Consider the following 23314-nt stretch of genomic DNA (forward strand, 5'->3'; position numbering starts at 1 on the left):
GTTCTTCATATGCTCTATATATCCGTCTGTTTTCTGTCATCTATATTGAAGACTTTCTTATAATATGTCCCACACCATCTACCTCTGCTTACCTCTGCTTATGATGTCTTGTACAGAAGTTTTAAATTTTCATATACTCACATCTGCTCTTCCCTGTCCTTATGACTTTGGGATTTCTTGGAAATGTTCCCTATAAAGTACTTTTTCTTCTCAAGCTATTTTTCGGAATGTTAACATTTTAGACCAGAACACACCAGGTTAGCAGAATGGTCTGTGGGTTTATGCAGACATTTTTGGTCATTTCACCATTAATTATGGGAAAATTCTGAAACCATATGGATCAGTCATAGAAGAATGAAAGGCAACAGAGATCCAGCTGAGAACATGTAGCCTAAAGGCATATATATGGGCCTTGGGCCATATCTAGGATCCTTTACTTGCTACTTGAGTTGGGGACATGATTCTGCTGCTCTGTCCCTTGGTTTATTTCTCTGTAAAATGGGGTGAATCACCATTTCAAAGGTTATTATGAGGTTTAACAACTCCCACGTTTCAGCATGTGGTCACTGCTCAATACATGTTTGTTTCTGTCTTTCCTGACAAAAGGCCTTTTTTCCCCCCTCCTGGATATTTCAATACAACTGGCCATTTAAAACACTTGACTTCCATCTCTTCTGAGGATTTTGTAGCTGAATAGTGGAATCAGCTTGCTCAAGAGTCTAACTAAGGCAATTTCCTCATGATGCATCTCAGTGGGCCTAAGGGAAACAAAACACCTACACCATTGCTCAATGTTGGAAAATTCTCTAGGGTGGCCGACCCCTTTTGGAGGAGAGAGCCAGGCAGGGCTCTGGGGGACTGCTTCAATCCATGTGGGTGGAGAGTTCCTTTTTCCAGAGCTTTTGTAGTTCCTGGGCTCCCTTAGCCTTTAACCCACGCAGAGGTAATTTCCTCTGCCTCTGAAACCCTCCCCACTTCCCCTCACCTTGCTGGCATCATTCATTTCTTATATCAATGTAGTGCTCTAGAAGCTGGGAGCTCAGGCGCTCGAGCTGGACTGAGTGCTGCCTTCAAAATCCAGCTCTGCCACTCTTGTTTTTTAAATTATTTTTATTAATGTATAATGTATTATTTGCCCCAGGGGTACTGGTCTGTGAATCATCAGGCTTATACATTTCACAGCACTCACCGTAGCACATACCCTCCCCCGTGTCCATAACCCAACCACCCTCTCCCCAGCTCTGCTAATCTTACTTGTGAGTCCTGGGTGGGAGTTTCTTAATTTCTCTCTGCCTCCGTCTTCCTGTCTGTTAAGATGGGAATTCTAGTGTCACCTGCCTCACAGAGCTCTTAAAAGAGTTAATGCTTATAAAGCAGGTGGCCCATTGTATAGTGTTCAAGGAACTATAAGGAGAATATATGTAATATCTGAATCCCATCTGCTCCTTTCATAGCCAATTAACTCTGCATGACATACTTATTCTAACTCAGCTTTCTCATTTGTAAAATGGATGTGCAAACATCTCCTTCATAGGATTGCTGGGAAAGTCACATGGCATAACATCTGTACTGATTATAGGTGTTCAATCAGTGGTGGCTACGGTGATGATGATTCTAGAGAAGGACAGGAGTGAACATGCAAGGAGGCTGGTGATTACAAAAGAAGGTTCTAGAGTCCAGACACTGGGTTAGAATTCAGTCTCCACCACTCTTGGTCCTGGGACCTTGAACTTAACCTCTCCAACATGCAATTTCCTGATGTGTAAAACTGGATGGGTAATGGTGCCTACCTCTAGGCTTTTTATAAGGGGGATATGGTAATAAATTGGCCCAAAGAAAATGCTTAATAAAATGAGCTATTACTGATACTCATATCTCCTGTTCATCCATGGGAGGATCCCTGCCTGCGGACAGATCCCTCGGCAGAAGGAATGGCTGTTCAGCCACATTCCCACCTCAGTCCGTTCTGCTGCATCTGGAACACAAGAGAGAAAAGAGACTTGCAGTCAGGAAGGGAAACTGAGGCAGAAGCTTGGTTTCTGTGGAGCAAGCCAAAATGATTAGGGCAGAGAGAAAAACACAATTAAGCATATCAATCAGCATCTATCTGCAGTGCCGCGTCTCATTTTGGTTCTGAAAACAGTCCTCTTACGTAGGAGCTATTATTTCCCATTTTTACGTATGAAAGTAAGGGTCAGAGAGGTTCACTGACTTGCTCAGGGTCATACAACTAAAAAATGGAGAAACTGGAATTTCAGCCCAGGTCTGTCGAGCCCCCAATTTCTCATGATTTGCTGTTAATATATGTCCTGCTTCTGTTGTGAATGACTCAGAGGCCAAGTGAGAGGGAGTGCAGGAGGGAGGGATGACCCCGATTTTCTGTGAGACTAGAGGAGGCAGAGGCAGGGGTAGGAGCCTTGAGCTGACCGGCTGTGTGTAAAGATTGGGAAATTTTGCCCTGAAAGACAGAAGAGTGTTTTCAGCTGAGGCTGTTTTCCAACTGTACCCTGTGTACTAGACCAAAGGTAAACCAAAACACAGCCATAAATAGTATTCCCAGAATTCCCATCACTACAGCCCACTGTGCTCTTTCCATTTGGTGGTGACTGTTCAAACACCCCATGTGAAAATGGCTGGGTCACGAAGTCAGTCACAGCCCATTCGAGTATACGCATGTGCCTTGGTGTGAATTAAGATGCGGGAGTCCTCAGACAGATGCCACTGCGGAGCCCCAGCCCATGGCCTTGCTCCAGGCATCCGCAGCACCCCTGGACGAGAGCCACTGCTTTGACGGGGCCCACCCTAGTTCAGCAGGCATGGCTCAGCATGTTACAGAATATGTGCCTACAACTGTCCTTTCTCTGTCAAAGCTGAAATAAGTTTGAACAAGTCGTTTAGTTTGATGCATTTCAAAGACATCTAGTTCTAATGCGTTTAAAAGGGACATTGGTTCCCGAGTGGGAGGTGATGTTCCAAGGTTGTAGAGACACAGCCTGAGACTGGAATCTGGATCTTCATCCCAAACACATCTGATGCTGCCCTCCGGAACCTTTCCAGTGCAATCACAGAAGGTCTGCTGGCCTCTCCAGAAGGCAGGGCAAGAACGTGGAAGTGATGAGAAGGAGGTAGTGTTTATACTTGATGCTTTCTACTCTACCTTCAATTTCAGTACTTCCTCTCACCTGCCAAAATAACTAGGGCCGTGTGCTCAAATCTCGCTCCTCAAGAAGCATTTTCTCAGATGTCCAGAGTTCTTGCCACTCACCTATCCAGAACTTTTTCCTTCTTTTTCTAATTTTTATTTTTTATTTATTTATTTTTTAATTTTTAAAAATTATGTTAATCACCATACGGTACATCATTATTTTTGATGTTGTGTTCCATGATTCATTGTTTACGTGTAATACCCAGTGCTCCATGCAATCCGTGTTCTCCTTAATACCCATCACCGGGCTCACCCATTCCCCTACCCCCTCCCCTCTAAAACCCTCAGTTTAGTTCTTGAAGTCTACAGTCTCTCATGGTTTGTTTTTCCCTCCAGTATCTCCCCCCTTCATTTTTCCCCTTCCTTCTCCTAATGTCCTCCATGCTATTCCTTGTGTTCCACAAACAAGTGAAACCATATGATAATTGACTCTCTCTGTTTGACTTATTTCACTCAGCATAATCTCCAGTCCCATACATGTTGATGCAGAAGTTGGGTATTCATCCTTTCTGATAGTTGAGTAATATTCCATTGTTATATGGACCATATCTTCTTTATCCATTCATCTGTTGAAGGGCATCTCAGCTCCTTCCACAGTTTGGCTATTGTGGACATTGCTGCTATGAACACTGGGGTGCATGTTTCCCTTCTTTTCACTACGTCTGTATCTTTGGGGTAAATACCCAGTACTGCAATTACAGGGTCATAGGGAAGTTCTATTTTTAATTTCTTGAGGAATCTCCACACTGTTCTCCAAAGAGGCTGCACCGACTTGCATTCCCACCAACAGTGTAAGAGGGTTCCTCTTTCTCTTCATCCCCTCCAACACATGTTGTTTCCTGTCTTGCTAATTTTGGCCATTCTAACTAGTGTAAGGTGATATCTCAATGTGGTTTTAATTTGAATCTCCCTGATGGCTAGTGATGATGAACATTTTTTCATGTGTCTGATAGCCATTTGTATGTCTTCATTGGAGAAGGGTCTGTTCATGTCTTCTGCCCATTTTGACTCAAGTAAAAATGGGCTTTTTGAGTCAAAGAATTGGCTTTTTCCTTCTTAAGGCAGTGCTGCCCCCATGAACAGTGGGGGGTTCCCCTCAGCCAGGAGGATGCCTGGGGCATTGTTACTCATCTCTCAATGGATCGCCTGTCACTTACTTGGCTATATAGCCACAGTTAATCTGTAAGTTAGCATAGTGAGATAGGTAGATGTTAGTATTTCCCTTTACAAATTGAAGAATTTGAAGTTGAGAAAAAGGCAAACCACTTGCTCTAAGCTACAGAGCTGGAAAGTGAGAGTGTCAGGACCCGAACCTGGATTTGTCTGAAAATCTAAAGTATAAACTCTTTCATGTTCACCCAGCTGGAGAAAGTGAGATTAATGAGTGTGTGCACGCACGTGCGCGCGCGCGCACACACACACACACACACACACACACAGACATAGGACAAGAGTGCTTTCTAAACCGTGAGGGGCTGCCACCAGGGAAGGATGGTAAATATGACAGTTTGCCACCCAGGCCAGCCGAGTGTAAAATGGCTCCCGACAGGCCAGTGCTGAGCCCCTGGGGAAACTGGCCCTCCACAAGAAAGTCTGGGACTCACAGCTGCTGCTCCAAGAGTCTACTCACAAGTGAGAGGAAGTGGGGAGCTATTTAGGGACAAGGGTCTGTGAGTAGTCCGGTAGTTCTGAGATGCCGTTGAGGGCTACGGCAGGCAGTACCGACTGCATAGCTTGTGGGATCCAGTGCCGAATGAAAGTGGGAGGCCCTGATCACAGACAGGGGAGTCTCCCCTTCCCACTGGCCTGATGCCTCGGCTCCTGGCTGACAGGTGACCCCCAGGGGGTTCCAGCTTCCCCGTCACCCACCCCATTCGCGGTGGCAGTGGAGGTGGCAGGGAGAGCCGCTGCCTTGCCCCACCCCGAGACGCCACAGGCTCAATGCTGGATCTCCCCACATCAGTGCTTGCCCCTCCACGTCCCCCACCTTCTGTAGCCCTGTCACCGCCCCTGAGGTGCAGGGTCAGCAGTGGGATATGCTTTAGGGCAGAGCGCAGGGAGCCGGAGGCCAAGAATCAGCTCTAGGAAAGGAAAGGCGGCAGCAGGCCCCCCAGCCCACGCTCCGTTGTCCCATCAGCCTTCACTTGCAAAGCACAGATTCAGAAATAAAATTATGAAGGATTTCATGACAATGACTACAGATCACTAAGCCCCAAGCTTGGGCTCTTCCTGACGCGGGGCCGTGGGCGACAGAGAGAGGACACACCCATGAAGCAGGCCCTGCCTGCAGGCCCCTAACGAAGTTTCCCTAGCCAATGGGAACTGAAAAAATAAGAGCAGTGTATTGAGTTTTTAACAAAGCTAAATGTAAATCGATCTATTCTGAGGTCATGGTGATTTTTTTGTTTGTTTCATGTTAAGATCTCCTGTTTGTTACGACATAATGGTCAGAGTACATGTTGAGGAGTTGGGTTTGTCTGAATTCTGGGGCAGTCTGTCAGAAGAAGAAACACAGAATGGGAGCATTGAAATCAAAATTAAGAGTTCGAAACTTCCCCATAGCCTGTGACTCTAGAGAGAACGGGGCCTGTGATAGTTACTTCTCCAAATCACCCAACCACTGACAGTTTATACATCCCACACAGACCCAGCCTATGCCTGTGTCCTGGTGTAGTTATTAGTAATCAATTAAGAAACCTTAGGACTCAAAGGTGAATTTTATTGGGATAATAATAAACTACGGCCACCCTAACTAAAGGTCCCTTCGTGTCTCCTGAGAAAGCAAGCCCCACAGAGGCCGCTATTTCCCTGAGCAGAAAGCCCATGGCAGCCAGTGGAATGGTTGCATCCGTCAGCCTGGAGCCTGGAGCCTGGAAGATCCACTTAGATTCTGGGCTTCAAAGACTTAGTGGTAGATGGATCTGGGTGACTCCCAGCCCAGTGGTTTCTACCATTACATTGTCTCGTAGGAACATCAAGTTGAAGGCAAAGCCACTTTCCATCCTTTGATGAGGGAAAGTGTATCCACACAGTGGTCCACTGAACTGTGGATGTAGACAACATAGAGTGCCTTTGGGGGACTGCAGCCTAAACGGTTTTACTCCAGAAGATGTGGAATTAAACATAAAGAAGACAGCCGATTGCTATTAAATCCACATGCACAAAACCCATCATTACGGTGTCTTCTCAGCTCAGAACCAGAGAGACTTTCCCTAGAATAAACTGGATAGTAGACGTGGCTATAGGGTGGAAGAGGGGAGAGAGGAGGAGGAGGAAGAGAGAAAAATGGTGATAAAATTGAAAGGTTTTGAAATGCACCAAGTCTGTGCCATTTAATGGAGATTCTTTTTCTTGTTATTCCGTGTGTATGACATATGGAAAGAAATCGCCATCACTGGCTTCATAATCTCAGGCTTAAGAAGCCAGTTACTGACCTGAGGAGAGAGTTACATAAATCACAGTTTCAAGGCTTTCAGACAAAAGAACAACTTGGGGCAAGCTAGAGGGTTTGCGGGCATTTGGGTGACATTTCTGCATGCCCTTTGTTTCCCTCTTTCAAGAAAAGCCCTTTCTTTCCTTGCCTTCTCACATAACAGCTTGGGATTCTTGACCCCCAACCCCCCACCCCAGAAATGCATTTGAACTTGCTGGGTTTGTTAAGAGTCAGGGCATGAAGCATTTTTCCATGGTAGAAGAGTTCTGGCATTCCAAAGCAGAACGAATGTGGGATTTGGGAAAGCTGCCCTATTTGTGCACTTAATTAGGGCTCCCCAAAGGCAGCTGATCCACCAGTGTCATAGGAAACCGACGCCGAGGCCGGGGAAGGCTGAGAACTGTGTAAGCACCCAAGAGGGTAGTGAACACGGATTCCACACCTGTTCTCCACTGACTGGAATCAGGATGGAAAGGAAGTGAAGTTGGGGACTTTCTGACAATGCCCATCTGGATCTCGGGCCCGATTTCATCATCCGCGGTGTGCCCCATGATTGAGTCAAGTCCCCAAACACATGCACATACAGGACTAGAGCCAGTTTCCCTTTGGGTCTGTGAAATAAGGTCTCAATTCTGATAAGATCCTGGAAGCTAATAAAAGTCACAGTGGACAGCTATAGACATCAGAGTCTCATAAGTCTGTGCCCTGAGCCTGACCCTGCCACTCTTAGAAGATGCCAGGTCTTGGAGAAGTTACTCAGTCATTTCTGAACGTCAGTTTTCTTCCCTGTAAGAGGGCACTCCAACACCTATTGCACGGGTTCATTATAATTACCTTTGCGGAGTGGTTACTGTGCAGGGCACTGTTCTAAGCACAAGCTTCATTAGCTCTTCAGTCGTCTGGACCCTGTGGAGTAGATGCTATATTAGAGGCTGGCAAACACTCCCTGTGGGCCAATTCTTGCACGCTGCCCGTTTTTGCCAACAGTGTTTTATTGGACGACAGTCATGCCCATTTGCCTACATAGAGTTTGTGGCTGCTTTCATGCTACAACTGGGGGGCTGAGTCGTAACAGAAGCTGTGTGTCCCAGAAACCCTGAAATATTTACTATCTAGCCCTTTGCAGAAAGAAAAAAAATTGCCAACTCCTGCTTTAAATTATCCCAATTTAAAGATGAAGAAAATACGCCGTAGGCATTTTGAATAACAGCTCACACAGCTGGTAGCAGATGGAACTGGGATTGGAACCCAGTAACCTGGTTCCAGGATGGGTGCTCTTTACCAGTGTCTTGTACGTCATGTAGATGAAGCACCTAGCACAGTGCCTGATACACGGAAGACACTGACTTCATCAGTTTCACTAGCAGTTCTTCACATCCTCCCATAGAATTCCTTTCCGTCTGCCTTGTCTCCTCTTACTTCCAACTGCCTTTTCCTTCTCTTCTGCCAGATTGTCTTTTCAACTCAGCAGGCTTATACCCATTATCTCAATCCATCAAACAACTCTATGAATTGGTATTACTGTCTTGATTTAAAAGAAGAAACTAGGGACGCCTGGGTGGCTCAGTCGGTTGGGCTGCTGCCTTCGGCTCAGGTCATGATTCCAGGGTCCTGGGATCGGGTCCCACATCGGACTCCTTGTCCAGCGGGGAGTTTGCTTCTCTCTCTGCCTCTGCCTGCCACTCTGCCTGCTTGTGCTCTCTCTCTGGCAAATAAATAAATAAAATCTTTAAATAAATAAATAAATAGAAGAAATCACTCCCGACCTCTGAACTCCAGGAATTCTTTTTTATTATTATTATTTTTAAGTAGCCTCCAGCCCAGGGTGGGATTCGAACAGACGACCATGGGATCAAGACCTAAGCTGAGATGGAGAGTTTGGATGCTAAACGGATAGAGCCAGCCAGGCGCCCCTGAGCTCCCAGGAATTTTTACACTCCATTTGGGAACCCTCAGAATAAAAGTCAGTAGGAGCTTTTAGAACATTTGTTTTATGCTGCAACTGACATTAACGAAAACAATCTCAGCTGTTACTGGGAAAAGAATTACAGTCTAAGTGGGTGAAAAAAATCAAAATACTAGAACAACGGCAAGCATTCAAAAGTTCTTTAGTCCAGACTGTAGGTGGCTATGAATCTAGAGAGGTAGGACAGGAGAATGGACCAGGGGCGTGGGGTGCGTGGACAGTTTCCAGGAGATGGCCCAGCATCGGGGTTGGGGGCCCTTGAACACAAGGCAGGTTTAAAAAGAAGAAGCTCCTATTAGGGCATCATGGGAAGGAGCCACAGAGAAAAGACGCAGAAATAGAAATATCCCAGAGGAACAAGCCCAGCAAATTCCTGAGAACTGTTGGAAGTCAGAAGGCTTGCCATAGCCTGGTGTCTCCCATAGCCTGTCTAGAACCTTTCACTGCATCCCTTGACCCCAGACCCTCCCCCCTCGCCTCCTGGCCACTCCCCATGTCCTTAGTTTTAGCTTCCTGCCACAGTAGGGAGTCACCCAGGACCACTCCTCCAGCTCCTTTTATTGGAGTAATTTGCTTTGCCCTTGGGGCACTTTGACTTCTTTTACTCAAGATGACCCTGCCCCCAGCAGCCGGGATCCCCCCTTCCCCTGCCAGCACTGGCATGCCTGGCCTCCCCACCAGGTTGATGCTCCTCAGAACAGAACTGAATGACTTGTTCAGACATCTTCTCAAGGCCAGTGCCTGGCAGCCCGACCAGTCCCATTTGTTCCTGGTAGCCACCGGTCCAGCTGGATGAGGCTATTCTCGGGAGCAACAGGAAGCCTCGTTCACCCTAGTTGAGTCTGTCTTAAGAAAGAAGCCAAAAGTGGCTTTTATGTTTTAAATATGCTCTAAAATGACTGTACGGGGTGTCCAACAGTTAAGAGCATGATCTCTGAAATCATAAGGATGTGGGCTCAGAATCCGGTTCTGCTCCTTGCCAGCCGCGCCAGCCTAGAAAATTGCTCATTTCAGCTCTCCACGTATGAAATGGAGCTGAGAGAAGGCCTGCCTTCTTAGGCAGGTGCAAGGACTCAGTGAAGTGATGTGTGTGAGCACAGATCACAGCCCCTGACCCACCGGAAGTGCCCAATCAATGGTTGTGACTATCGGCATCATAGTGTCACTACAGAAAGGATCATTCCTGGCTTGATGACATTACAGAAGGTATCATTGGTGAGACAGTTCGTTCTGACAGTTACGTATTCAGCATTTATCAGGAGATACATCCATGTCAGATACAAATACAGGGTATAGAAATAGGTTTATAAAAGAAAGCAACACACAGGGGCACCTGGGTGACATGGTCAGTTAAATGTCTGACCTCGTGTTGTCAGCTCAGGGCATGATCAAGGCTAAGGTCAAACCCCATAGGGGCTCTGTGCTCAGCAGGGAGTCTGCTTAAGATTGTCTTCCTCTGGGGCGCCTGGGTGGCTCAGTGGGTTAAGCCTCTGCCTTTGGCTCAGGTCATGATCCCAGGGTCCTGGGATTGAGCCTCACATCGGGCTCTCTGCTCAGCGGGGAGCCTGCTTCCCCCTCTCTCTCTGCCTGCCTCTCTGCCTACTTGTGATCTCTCTGTCAAATAAATAAATAAAATCTTTAAAAAAAATAAAAATAAATAAATTAAAAACAAGATTGTCTTCCTCTCCCTTGTCCCCCCATCCTGTCTCTCTCTCTAAAATAAATAAATAAATCTTTAAAAAGAAAGAAAATAAAAAACATACATCAGTCACTTATTATAAGCTAGACACTGGGGTGCCTGGGTGGCTCAGTCATTAAGCGTCTCCCTACAGCAAGGGTCATGATCCCAATGTCCTGGTATCGAGCCCCACCTTGGGCTCCCTGCTTGCACAGGAAGACTGCTTCTCCCCTTTCCCTGCCTCTCTCTCTCACTCTATGAAATAAATAAATAAAATCTTCAGAAAAAAAAGCTAGAAAAAAACCCCTGTTCTAGGGGTTTAGGGACATTATTTCATTTAATATTGATAAGGGCTTCACAGGCAGATACCATAATTGTCATTCTACAGATGGAATCATTGAGGTTCAGAAGGATTCGCTCCCCAAAGACATGTCCAATGATTGCGTGTAGCACCTTGATCTTAAATAGATCAAGATATTCTGAGATGGAGTCCCCATTACTAAGAGCCACATTTTACGCCCATGCTCATGCAGTAGAATGTCTTTATGTACATTTCTATTACAGGAAAGTTCACAGAAAGGTGTCTTTAATTTCATCTTTATTGATGAGAGTTCTGGTGCCCACCTTGGCATGCAGGTGATGAGCCTGGTGGGCTGGCCTCTGACAAGTGGGGTTTTTGTCCTCATCCAGGACACTGTCTCTTCGTAACATGGGACTAGGAGTAGAGATGGAGAAGGTGACTGGTGAGGGTCTCATATTGGACTCACCCAAGACATACTTTGCAAGCTATTTTGTTTTTTTAAGCAAGTCCCAGTCATAAGCTTACTCTTTGGATTGGTGCCTTTTGCCTGTAGCCATTCAAAGCCAAGTATGTCAAGGAAAAAAAGGCCCTTCAGTTAGTTGAGGTTTTATTCTGTTTCTACTTTGGTGGTTTGAAACTAATTACAGACTCTGGGTTGTGCCTACAAGTACAAAATGAAATGAGAGTTTGAGCCAATTACTTTAATAACGAAGAGAGGAAAATCCACTTTTCTTTCCATTATCTAAAGATTTCAGGCATATGTAAGTTTCTTTTCAATTGAATTATGTGAAAAGTTGGCCTCAAGCCTTCATTTCACTTTGCCTGCCTAGAAACCATCGGAGATTTTTGTTTGAGAGAGGAGATGGCATGCCTTAGCTTCTCCGGGACTAGAGGGCTTTGTCAGAATAATTGCAGGCTAAGAAATTTTGGCATTGTTATGATAGAATATTTGTGTGTGCTCTTGTGGGGGGTTGTGGGAAGGTGTATTATGATGACCCTTCATTTAAAAAAAAAAAAAAAAAAAGGCTGGAGGACCTAGAATAAATTTCAGGAGAAAGAGTTTTCATTCATCTCATTTACTGATTCACTGGCTTCCTGCTTCCTATGGCCTATTGGGCCTCCCTGGCCTGGCGCCCACCCCCTTTCTGACTCCATCACCAGCTGTTCTGCTCCTAGCCCAGGCCACTCCACCTACTTTGGCTTCTTTCTTTTCTTTGTGCGAGCTGAGCACACCCCCAGCCTCAGGGCTTTCACACTTCTGGTTCCCTCTGCGTGGAATCCTCTTTCCCTAGATGTTCACGCAGCCCCTTCCCTGACTCCCTTTCCGTCTCTCCTCCCATAACGCTTTAGCGGATATCCTTTCCAATACCAGTTTCTCAGAGAGATGCTCTTACTGGCTCCCCATGCAGACTGCCTGTCCCCCTCATTCTCCATCGTCCTCACCCAACTTGTCTTTTCCTTCTAGGTCATAGAACCGCCTGACATAATATGTGTGTCCTGGAATATATGTACATGCATATATATTCTTTTAACAAGCTTTATTTTTTAGAACAGTTTGTTTGTTTGTTTGTTTACTTATAGAAAAACTGTGGGGCTCTAGCTTTTATAAACACCATCCCAGCTTCCCTTCAGATTGCCGTCTTTCCCTTACTGTTACCGTCTTAGGGGTGTTATGAGTGAGCCAATGGTGGTACATTATTAGCTAATGTTCCTGATGCATTCAGATTTTCTGTTTTTACCTAATGGCCTTTTTCTGTTCCAGGATCTCATCCAGAATATCACATTACATTCAGTCATCATGTCTCCTTTGGCTTCTCTGGTTTTTGATGACCTTGACTGTTTTGAGCAGTACTGGTTAGATATTGTGTAGAATGTTCCTCGGTTGGAATTTACTTGATATTTTTCTTGTGATTCGACCAGAGTTAAAGTTTTTGGGGGAGAAGACCACAGAGACAAAGTGCCACTGTCATCACATTATATCGAGATACATACTATCAACATGACTTATCACTGTTAGCATTGACTTTGATCATCTAGCTGAGATCATTGTGTGCCGTCTTTTTCCACTGTAAAATTCCTTTGTTTTCCCTCTTTCCCTGTAGTCACTGTGTGCAGCCCACACATAAGAAAATTATGCTGCACTTCCTCAAAGCTGAGATATCTATATAACTTTGGGATTCTTCTGCATGGGACATTTCTCTCTCATTCAATCATTCATTCATTTGTTTGTTCATTCAATTTCTTTAGGACAGTGTGAACTCATAGATATTTATGTGCAATTTGGGGCTATAACCCAGTACTACTTTATTCTGTTCCTCAGTTTTTTTGGTTTTGGCCAATGGAACTCCTCAGTTGGATCCTTTATCTCTCTGAATGACCTCTAACTGTGTGTGATCTTTTTCATTCATTCCTTCCTTTCTGACACTACAGGATCCTCCAACCTCATTTTCATATTTCCTGCCCCAGTACTAGAATCAGTCACTTCTCCAAGGAGCCCTGATTCTTTTTATTGGAGTATGATCTCAGAAACCAAGATCTGGCCACTAAATGTGCTCATTGCTACTGAGCTATTGTTGCTTCTGGACCCTCCCTGCCAATACCTGTGTGTGTACTAACCAGTGTGTATAACCATATCTATAAATATGTATATGTGCAATTAGCTCTGTCTGTATGAAACTAACCATTTTTTTACTTTATCTCCAACCATAGTCTCTTAGCACACTGATCATCCTAGCCTCCCTCTCTTGCTTATCTGTAAGTTCCCACTCAAATACTGAGAGACCTGGCTCCTACCATCCACCCTACATTTCCTTAATTGCAATTGTCCAGTTGTAGAAATACCAGAATTTTTAACCCACACCCCTGTGCACTGTGACTTTATCAGCTGGAGTACAGTGCTGTTATACAGTCTCTTTTGCCTTCAATTTTACAAACTCTTCTCATTTCCAAAGTTCCTAAGGTCAGCGCCTTTATCTTCCACAACCTTCAGTGAGATTGTTTCATATACTCGTAATACAGTTGGCTTGCTTGACACATACAGCACATTCCATTATAGGTTACATATTGCATGGTTCCACTTATATGGCATTCTGGAAAAGGCAAAACCATTGGGTCAGTAAAAAGATCAGAGGTTGTCAACTTGGGGAGAGTGGGAGGAGGATCAAATAGGTAAGGCACAGGGATTGTTTTTTGGGGTGGGGGGTGAATCTACCACGATACTGTCATTGTGAATATGTGACCTTGCACATTTGCTAAAGCCATTGGAGATGCCTGGGTAGCTTAGTTGGCTTAGTGTCTGCCTTTGGTTCAGGTCATGACTTCTGGAGTTAAGCTCTGAAACAGGCTCCTTGCTCAGTGGGGAGCCTGCTTCTCCTTCTTCTTCTGCTGCTCCCCCTGCTTGTGCACTTGCTCTCTCTCTCTGACAAATAAATAAATAAAATCTTAAAAAAAAAGTTGAACATCATAGTGCAAAGAATGAACTTTAAGGTGTGCATTTTATCAAATGCTTTTTCTACATCTATTAATATGATTATATGATTTGTTTTCTTTAATCTGTAGATATGGTGAACTAAATTATTGATTTTTGAATGTTGAACCATCCTGTATACATGGAATAAATCCCATTTAGCTGTGATGTGTTGTTTTTTTTATTTGCAGTTGGATTTGATTTGCTGTTAATGACTTTTACATCTATATTCATGAGAGACATTGGTTCTTGGTTTTCCTTTCTCGTAATGTTTTTATCTGGTTTGGGTACTAGACTAATGGTGACTTCAAAATGAGTTTGGATGTCTCTCTCTGCTTCCATTTTCCTGGAGGAGGTAGTAAAGAACTGGTATAATTTTTTTTCCTTAAATGTTTGATAAAATTCACTATGAAACCTTCTAGACTTGGTTCTTTGTTTGTGGAAAGTAATTAATTATTAATTCCATTTCTTTAATAGATATAGCTGTCTTCAGATTATTTATTTCTCCTTGTGGAACTTTGGTAGTTTACATCTTTTAAAGAAATAAGCCACTGCATCTAAATTATCAAATTCATGGACACAGAGTTGCTCATAGGATTCTTACATTATCTGATTAATGTCTGTACGATCAGTAGTAATGACCTGTCTTTAATTTGTGCTATTAGTAATTTGTGCCTTCTCTCTTTTTATCTTGGTTAGCCTGGCTAAAAGTTCCATCAGTTTTACTGGTCTTTTTCTTTCTTTCACAGCTTTTGGTTTCTTTCATTTTCTCTAATATTTTCCAGTATTCAATTTAATTGATTTCTGCTTTTTTATTTCTTTTATCTTTTTATTACTTCTTTTCTTCTTTGTTCTTTTTCTTGGTTGCTGCTTCTTTCTTTAGGCTTAAACTGCCCGCTCCGTCCTTGCCCTTCCCCAGGAGCTCCTCCTTAGATAGAGGCTGTTTCTTGTAGTTCTTTTTGTTCTAAGATATTATACTGGAGGCCTGTTGGTGTAGTTTTAAGGTATAAAGAAGGGAAAGAACTCTGTGATGTTTTGATTAAATCTTAGCTTTTACTGAACCTTTGTCCCTGGACTGTGACCTTCACTAATGTTTCTTGTCTTTTTTCCTCCTTCTTAGGTGAGACAGGAAAGCTGGAGTACACTGGACTCTGGCATACTTCACAGCGTTTAGTCTTTTTCTCCCCCTGCTGGAGTCAAGGGGGCAACATTCTTGCCTCTTCACAGTGAGATCCTGTAGGTTCTTGGCAGTAAACACGGATGCTAGCGTGGGCTTCTTATGAAGACTGCGAACCCTAAGTTTCTCAGTCTCACACTCATCCCTAGTGCTTCAAAATGACCACTGAATGGCCCATACCAGTGTGTTGTTCCAGTAGAAGATCTCGGCTATCACTGTCTGGATTCTCGTCTCTCTAGATTTCAGGGTGGTGGCTTGTCCTGAAACCTCTTTTCTCCAGTCAGTCCAAGAAAGATCAGTGATTTTCAGTGTTTTAGCTTTTTTCTTGTTGGAAGGAAGGGAGTAAGGACTTCTGATGTTTTTACATGTTGGAGCTTATCACCAGGAATCCTTCCATACAGTTGACCCTTGCACAGCACCGGTTTTAACTGCGTGGGTCCACTTCTGTGTGGATTATTTGAATGAATACAGTACAGTAATGTAAATGCATTTTCTCTTTATGATTTTCTTAACATCTTCTATTATTTTAAGAACACAGTGTATAATGCATATACAAAATATGTATAAATTGACTGTGTATGTTATCAGTAAGGCTTCCAGTCAATAGTAGGCTATTAGTAGTTAAGTTTTTGGGGAGTCAGAGGTTGTATGAAGATTTTCAGGTGTGTAGAGGGTTGGTGCCTCAAACCCCTGTAGTGTTCAAGTGATAGCTGTCTGTCTCCTTAATGTATTTCCTTTTTTAAAAAAAGATTTTTAATTTATATATTCGAGAGAGAGAGAGAACGAGAGAGAGAGCATAAGAAGGGGAAGGTCAGAGGCAGAAGCAGACTCCCTGCTGAGCAGGGAGCCCAGTGTGGAACTCGATCCCGGGACTCCAGGATCATGACCTAAACTGAAGGCAGACACTTAACCAACTGAGCCACCGAAGCACTCTCCTTAACATATTTCCTGACTTTCCATACCAGGATTAAAGTTACAGAAAAACAGAGACTATGTGTCTTTTATTCACTGCTCTACCTTCAGTACCTAGACTAAGTACCTGCTCAGAGTAGGTAAGTAAAATTAAGTAATTCAATGAGTCAGGTAATATTCACTGAGCACGTCAGTGTACCAAGCACTGTACTCAGTAAGGAGATACAACAATGAACAAGAAAACACCGCATGTCTACGTTGTTCCGGTGGTGGTAGGGGGCATGGTGGGCAGACACTGAAAATGGAAAAAAACACAGATTGTCGATTAGGGGATAGGGAGGTATTGAAGCACAGAAGCCATGTACTTCTGGTAACTGGGTGATGGGTATTAAGGAGAGCATGTGATGTGATGAGTACTGGGTATTATCCTGAACTGATGCATCATTGAACATTATATCAAAAACTAATGATGTGCTATACCTGGCTAATTGAATTTGTGAATTCAAAAAAAAAAAAAAAAAAGCCATGTGCTGGAACTGGCCTGGGCAAGAGGGAGGTAAAACATTTCCAGAAGAGGAGAGCATCACCTTAGTCGAGTTGTAGAGAATGAGTAGGGGCTAGACCATGTGAGCAAGGGCCACCCTGGCCAGGGCAGGGGGGAATGGGAGGAAGAGCAGGGACCTGATAAAGTCCGTGGCAGACAACGTGTGAAGTGATTTTCTCACCCGGCCTCAGATAAGCATTAGTACTCCATACAAGGTAGGGAGTAGTAACTCCCATCACCCATCCGAAAGTCTGAGTGACTTGACAGAATGTCACCCATGCTGTGTGATGCAGCAAGTCTGTGTTGGGCCAGTGTTCATTTTCCTTCTGCGACAACGATGACTAAGGCACGACTCAGAGTCTGGCCGAGGAGCCAAACACAGAAACAGATCTTTATGGTATCAGTGCTTCCTTACAATGTGCTTTATTGTCGTTTTTCTTTTAAGACTTCAGCCCTAAAAGTAGTAACCTGAAAATCAGGGCCGTTCGGCGAGGGCCCACAAACCGCTGGGGGGAGTTTTGTCAAAGAAGGCGGGAAAGAAAAATAAATGCGGACTTCTGCTCTTCAAACCTCAGCCCAGCGAGCCGGGCTTCCCGGAATCCTTCAGGCCGCTTCAAAGGCCTATTGTGGAAAGTCTCCAAGTGTGTGTGGAAAACCTCACTGGGGAGCTTCCCAGTGAAGAGGCCTTTTAAGCTTGAACTGAGATGAAGGAAGCTGACGTGATGAGTCCTGCCAGGTGGCCCGTTTTCTGAAGGAGCCCAGATTCCATCACAACCTTAGGAAGGTGGACTGGGGGTAGGGGGTGGGATTAGCCACTTCAGATTCTTTTGCCAAATGGTATCTTCTTTGATTGCAGAAAGCGGTGGAGATTTTATTTTAATCTTTTTTCTTTTTTCGCCATAGTGAAAGGTGGGGGGCATTCACCAAATGATTGATCTACCTGTAAATCGCTGACGACATCTCGTGAGGGCTAGAAGGGGATTCAGGAGTGGAGAACATCAAGGCTCCCACGTGATCCATGCCAGTTTCTACAGTAATGCCACTGTGTGTTCTGAGAGCCGGCATCCTCTGGTTTTTGTCCTCATGCTTTGCCCTGCATCTGTGAAAGCTGCCTCCCCCACTTCCCTCGATCTGTCCTCAGTTTGAGACCCCATCTTCCTCTCGCCAGACACTTTGAAGTCAGAGAGACCCAGGTTTAGCTGCGTCATCTTGGACAAAACACCTTCAGCCCCACGGAGCCTCAGTTCCCTCCTCTGTAGAACGAGGGGGGTCCTAGTCCCTGCTGCATCCTCGGGCTGGGAAGGGGCGGCGCGCTGCTGCGTTGAGGCTCACCGGGGGTTCGCACAGTGCCTGGCACAGGGTCCGGATCCAGTCTGTTCGCACTGCCTTCCTCTCTGATCCAGCCCCGCGTTCCGGGAAGGCAGGGGCTGTCCCGTTTGGCTTTGAGTGTTCCTTCTGCAGCTCTTCAGATCCTCTCCCCACCGTGTCCATATGCGCTTAGCTAAGTATTTTGAGATCACAGTGTATTTGAGGGAAAGTCCTTTTGGCTACAGCTAAAATTAGGTATCTCTTTTGCTCCTCTGTTTACCACCCCCCCCCTTCCTATTTTAACTAATTAGAAGCATTGACGCTTAGAAACACTTGCGAGAAGTTGGGAGAACAGCTGGGTTCTAGATACCAGCAGCTGCTCCCTCCCGGCAGGCACACAGGCGAGGGAGACAAGGATCCTGAGTCTGGGAGGCGGGAAGGGTGCCCTGGGGAAGGTGACAGAATGCCAGAGTCTGCAGCTTAGCAAACAGAACAGGAACGGGCTCTTACCAGGGGTCCTCTGCCTGCTGCTGAGGGGGGCAGGAACAGAGAGCCTGGGGAGGGAGAAGCGTGGGGATAGGGCAAAGAGAGAAGGGAAGGAAAGCACTGAGAAGCTCAGCTCAGCTCATTGTTTAGTTACATAACCAGGTACTTGACCCAAACCCCTGTTACTCCCACCTGGACTCCTGCCTTTTCCCCCAGCTGGGCACCTGCTCCAGGCTCCCCACTACTGCCAGAGAAGGCCCAGGAGAAGGGGAGCCCCACCCCCTCCCAAGACCCCTGCAGTGGGTTTCCACCATTGAATTTAGGCAAAATTCTACAACAGATGGTCCCTGAGTGGTTAGCTGCGCCGTCTCCCTCCACTCCTGCAATTGCTACAGCTCAGCCTCGCTGTCTTATCCTTCTCTCCCTTAGTCCACCAGGTCTTCCTTTCCTGGAGCCAGATTACCTGAGTTTTATCCAGGTTTCTCTACCCTCTCACTATGTGATGGGCAGGCCCCTTCATCTTTCTGGGCCTTATTTTTCTTATCTGAAAAATGGGGACCATAATGGTAAGTTGCCTCGCAGGGTTGTTGTGAGGGTTAAATGAATAAGTAGTTATTAGATGTTTAGAGATGTGACTGGCACATAGTAACTGTTCATTAAGTCTTACCTATTGCTTGAGTCATCATTGTTATTGTTATTATTATTTCTTTTATTCCCTTGGCTGTAATGCAGCAGCCCCCCCACACACACATATAAATTTTTCTTGACCTAGGTTTTCCTCTTCCTTCAGCTGTGAGCTTACATGGCACTTCTGGAGAGAAGGATCCCCTGACCGCCCCCTCTCCCTGCATCTAAGCCGGTGTTGCTGTCACAACATGGTGTAGCCCCTTGTCCTTCGGCCTCATAGCACTTACTGTAACGCGTGATTACAGATATTTGGCGGAATATTTGTTGACTGTCTGTCTCCTCCACAAGGCTCCAAGCTTCCCAAAGGCGGGGCCCATGCTGATTTTGTTCACCAGTGACTGCCAGAGCCTAAAATAGTAATTGGCACATGGTAGATGTTCAATAAACACATATGAAGGAAGAGAGGGGAAGACGGAAAGGAGAGAGGGGGATGGAAGGGGGACAGGGGAAAGGATAGGATCATCATTGGGCAAAAGGGAAAAATACTCCTAAAGCTCACTCTGCCTGGGATCTAGTGGTCTCCCACTCCTTAAGATTGGAAGGGCTGGAGAGAACCTCCTGGCCCTCCAGTTCCTGCTAGCCACACTTCTCTTTCCCCCCACCATGTCCCACTCCCTTGGGACCCTGCTCTTGGCTTCCCCATCTTAGAGCTAGTCGATACAATAAACGTGCCTTGTAGTACGTGGACTATTCCACGAATCCTTTCTTGCCAGACATAACACATGTGTAAGCCTTCATCTTCTCGAGTTACTGCCTTCATTAAAGTGACTTGTAGGTTGAACACTCCAGGTAGTGAGTCAGAGAAATAGGCAAGCTTTTCGGTGTCACCGTTCACCGGGGTCTTTTCTCTTTAGGACCCTTCCCTCAACCCCAGGGAACTTTTCAAATATATCATGGCGGAATTTGGGGCTCAGGACACTTTCCACGTGACCTCGTCTTTGCCGCTTTTCTGCCAGACTCCATGTTAAACTCTAGACCATTCCGTGATGCCAGAGCACCTCTGCCTGCGGTGTGCGACCTTACCAAGCGATTCACGCAGCCCCCCTCCTGGGTGTTGGCCTTGAGCAGGACTGACCTTGCCGTGACCCACCTCGCAGAGAAGACCTGGGAACTCCTCTCTCACAGTGGACCACCCAGAAAGGTTGCCTGGAACGTACATCATTTTATTTTTAGGTGCAAAATACAGAAATATATTTTAAAGGATTAAAAAAAGGAGAGGACGTGATATAGCATGACATCTAGAATGTTGTACAAAGGATTACAGTCTTGTTTAACAAATGGGCTTGAAGAGACCTGCTGAAGGCATGCTGACTCCACAGTGCTTTAGCAAAATATATCTTAGTTTTACCGAACTTATAAACGAACATGTTCCCCTTTCAAAATAAAAACATCCCAGGTCAAAGAGCTGTTTGTGAAGTTCCATTTATCTAGCAACTTAGAAACGTGCCAAAAACCAAGTAGATTCTCTAAGGAACACGCTGGGATCTTCTGTATCCAGATCTTAAGGATTTGGGCATCCTAAAAATAATCCTAAATATGTGCCTTAGTATGAGTGGTTTCTGGCCCTAGACAGGTCTGGAAAGTACCAGCTCTCAAATATCAGTGCCAAGAGTGGAGTCTTTCCTTCCTGGGAATGGTGGCTCCCTAAGGAATGTTGGGGTGCCATGAAACTCAAAGCTACCTGGGGACCCATGCTTTTCACACCTGACAGAGAACTTCCAGGGCGGCTCTGGAGAGAAGAGCCCAGCTCATTCTGACTGCTTCTGCCAATATTACCTGTTCCACCTTCCCCTCTAAAGAGCAAGGCTTTTCTTCCCTCAAGGAAGACTTCATGGAGGAAGCGGCATTTTAGATTGACCATTCCTTTACCCATCTATTCATTCAGCAAGTATCTTTTTTGCATAAACCCCACCAAAATGTTAAGCCAGGTGCTTCAGCATGAACTGTAGACACAGCCCCTACCCTCACGGAGTTGATGGTCCAGTGGCAGAGATACACAAGAAAGAAACACAGGCGCATATAGCCAGTATACTTGTTAGGGCTTAAAGGAGTCGCACAGAGTACAATGAGAGTGTTCGGATGGGATTAGAAATCTGCAAAATGTGACATAAAATTTCTACCTTCTAGAATGGTTGAACCAGTGGCTTAGGAGGGGTGGGGATTCATCCAGTAAGAGATGTTTGCTCCAGAGGGGAGATTCTTCTACTCATGTATTGTTAATGTAATGGTAAAAAGAAAAAAAAGAAAAAAGAAATGGATCTTTTAACAGGTTTTATTATTATATTTTAATTCTTTAGAGACAGTGCACACCTGTCCCCACTCCTTGTCCACCATCTTGCCCTTCGGTAGCCCCTGAGTTAAGCAAATGGATTCTCCTGCGTGGGTTTGAATCCTGAACATACTACCATTTATTATCTGGGTGACCTTGGGCAAGTTAGTCATCCTCTGTTCACCTCTCTTTTCTTCTCCTATAAAACAGAATCAGTAATGGTGATACTAGTCTCTCAGGGTTGCTGCAAATATTGATGAGACATGTATACTTTTGACATGATGCCAAGCTCACAGGGTACCCGAGGATGTTAGCCACTGTTACTAGTGAGTGCTTCATGCGTCGCAATGATTATTTCTGTCTCTACCTTTTCCACAAAGGTGGAGGTGAAGTATGGTCCCCAAGTAGGAACCTGATGCAGATGCGTGTGGGGTAAGGAGAGGAAGTTTTCTTCCAGTTTCTGATTTAAAAGGAGCTCCTGATTGCATTCTAGCCTTAAAAAACTGCTGACTACCTCCCCCAACTGTGAATTGCCTGCCCAAATCTCACACACATTCACTCCTGGCTGGAGTCTCCCCACCACTGCCCCCCCACCCCCACCCAGACAGAGGCTTATTCCAGGCAGCCATAGTTTTACTCCAAGATGTCCGTGCATAAGGGCCCTACCTTTGCCGATGGCCTCATGTCTTCTGTCTTGACAGGCAATTTCTTGTCCTTCCGTCTCCCGCTCACACCCTGAGGAAACTGGAAGATGCCTCAGTGGAAGGGTCTGAGCCTCAGGCCCTGTGTTGGCTGTCCAGAGGTTGCACTTAGGACTCCCAGATTGTCCAGAGCTTCTGCTACTTTAAAAAGAAAAAAAAAAAAAAAAAAAGTGCCTTCACATCTCAGGTGTTAAATGCCAGATCTTGTAGCACTTACAAGGCAAGGACAAATTCATTTCTTAACTGAATAATAGAGCTTAAAAGGCACATGACTGGCTGATGTAAGCTTTGGCCAGGTCTGTGAGGAATTTTGCAACATTATTTCTCTTGATGTTCTTTTCTTGTAGCTGTTGTTCTCTGAACAGGAGGCCAGGCTGAGGCTCTGCTTCTCCCTTACCCAGTGACCTTGAAGGAGCCAGGTTAAATCTGTAGAAGCAAACACCTCTTGGTGCCTACCAGTTCTCACTCTGCCTCTACGTATGAGGTGGGGAGAAATGGGAGCAAAAGCCTAAGTCCGAAAATCTAAGAGTTCTTGTCTACTTCTGACAACTCTTTTTCCCCTAACACCTCTTTGGATCCATCACCCAAGCCTCCCGGACTCCTCTCTTACCTATGTGCATCTCCCTCATTTACCAGCGCTGCCCAGAGTCCCCTTCCCCCAACCTCTGCACCTGGCTCATGGCAGACTGAATGTAGCAGGGCAGCCCTCTGGTGGCCCCTGTGGCCTCCCAGGGCCTCCCGGGAAACTGCAAGTTCCCCTGGTCCCAGCCTGCCTCTGGGTTCTCTCTCACCCACACTTGACCTCGCTCTCTGCTCCAACCACACTGGTCTTCTCATTCCTCACATGTGTCTTTCCTTGCTTCCATCTGTCCTCTGCTGGATGCATGCTAAAGCCTGCACGTCCCTTTAATGTCAGCTAAGCCAGAACACACAGGATGCAGGTGTTATACATACGTATATATCATACATAACGTGAGGCGGTGGAGGACGAGGAATGCCAAGACCGCCCCCCACCCTTGCTTCTCCATACGCTGAAACAGTCCCTGGAGCAGGAGAGAACCCTCATCTCTGACAGAAAAGAGAGCACTGTGACAGAAAAAGGATTTAGAGACAGCGCCCTTCCCACACTGCTCTTCCTCATGTTTCTGAGCAGAGAGGGCCACAGGAAGAGGCTGTGGACA

The 23314-nt window shown here is 45.5% G+C and overlaps 1 protein-coding gene across 10 annotated transcripts in view; it reads left to right on the forward strand.

The window, feature by feature from the left end:
* Positions 1 to 23314, forward strand: part of FGGY (FGGY carbohydrate kinase domain containing) — a 400085-nt gene that overhangs the window by 353294 nt on the left and 23477 nt on the right. The window contains exon 14 of one of the 10 annotated variants that reach the window (XM_059374917.1): positions 20018 to 20228. The exons of 8 other annotated variants lie outside the window; for them this stretch is intronic. In XM_059374917.1, the coding sequence (XP_059230900.1) occupies positions 20018 to 20131 (114 nt within the window). In that variant the 3' untranslated portion in view covers positions 20132 to 20228. Of the gene's footprint in view, positions 1 to 15169; positions 15297 to 20017; positions 20229 to 23314 lie in introns of those variants that run through there. One more of the 10 variants, XM_059374918.1, reaches the window with a different exon arrangement.

This window comes from Mustela nigripes, chromosome 14 (genome assembly GCF_022355385.1).
Source record: "Mustela nigripes isolate SB6536 chromosome 14, MUSNIG.SB6536, whole genome shotgun sequence".
NCBI classification, from domain to species: domain Eukaryota; kingdom Metazoa; phylum Chordata; class Mammalia; order Carnivora; family Mustelidae; genus Mustela; species Mustela nigripes.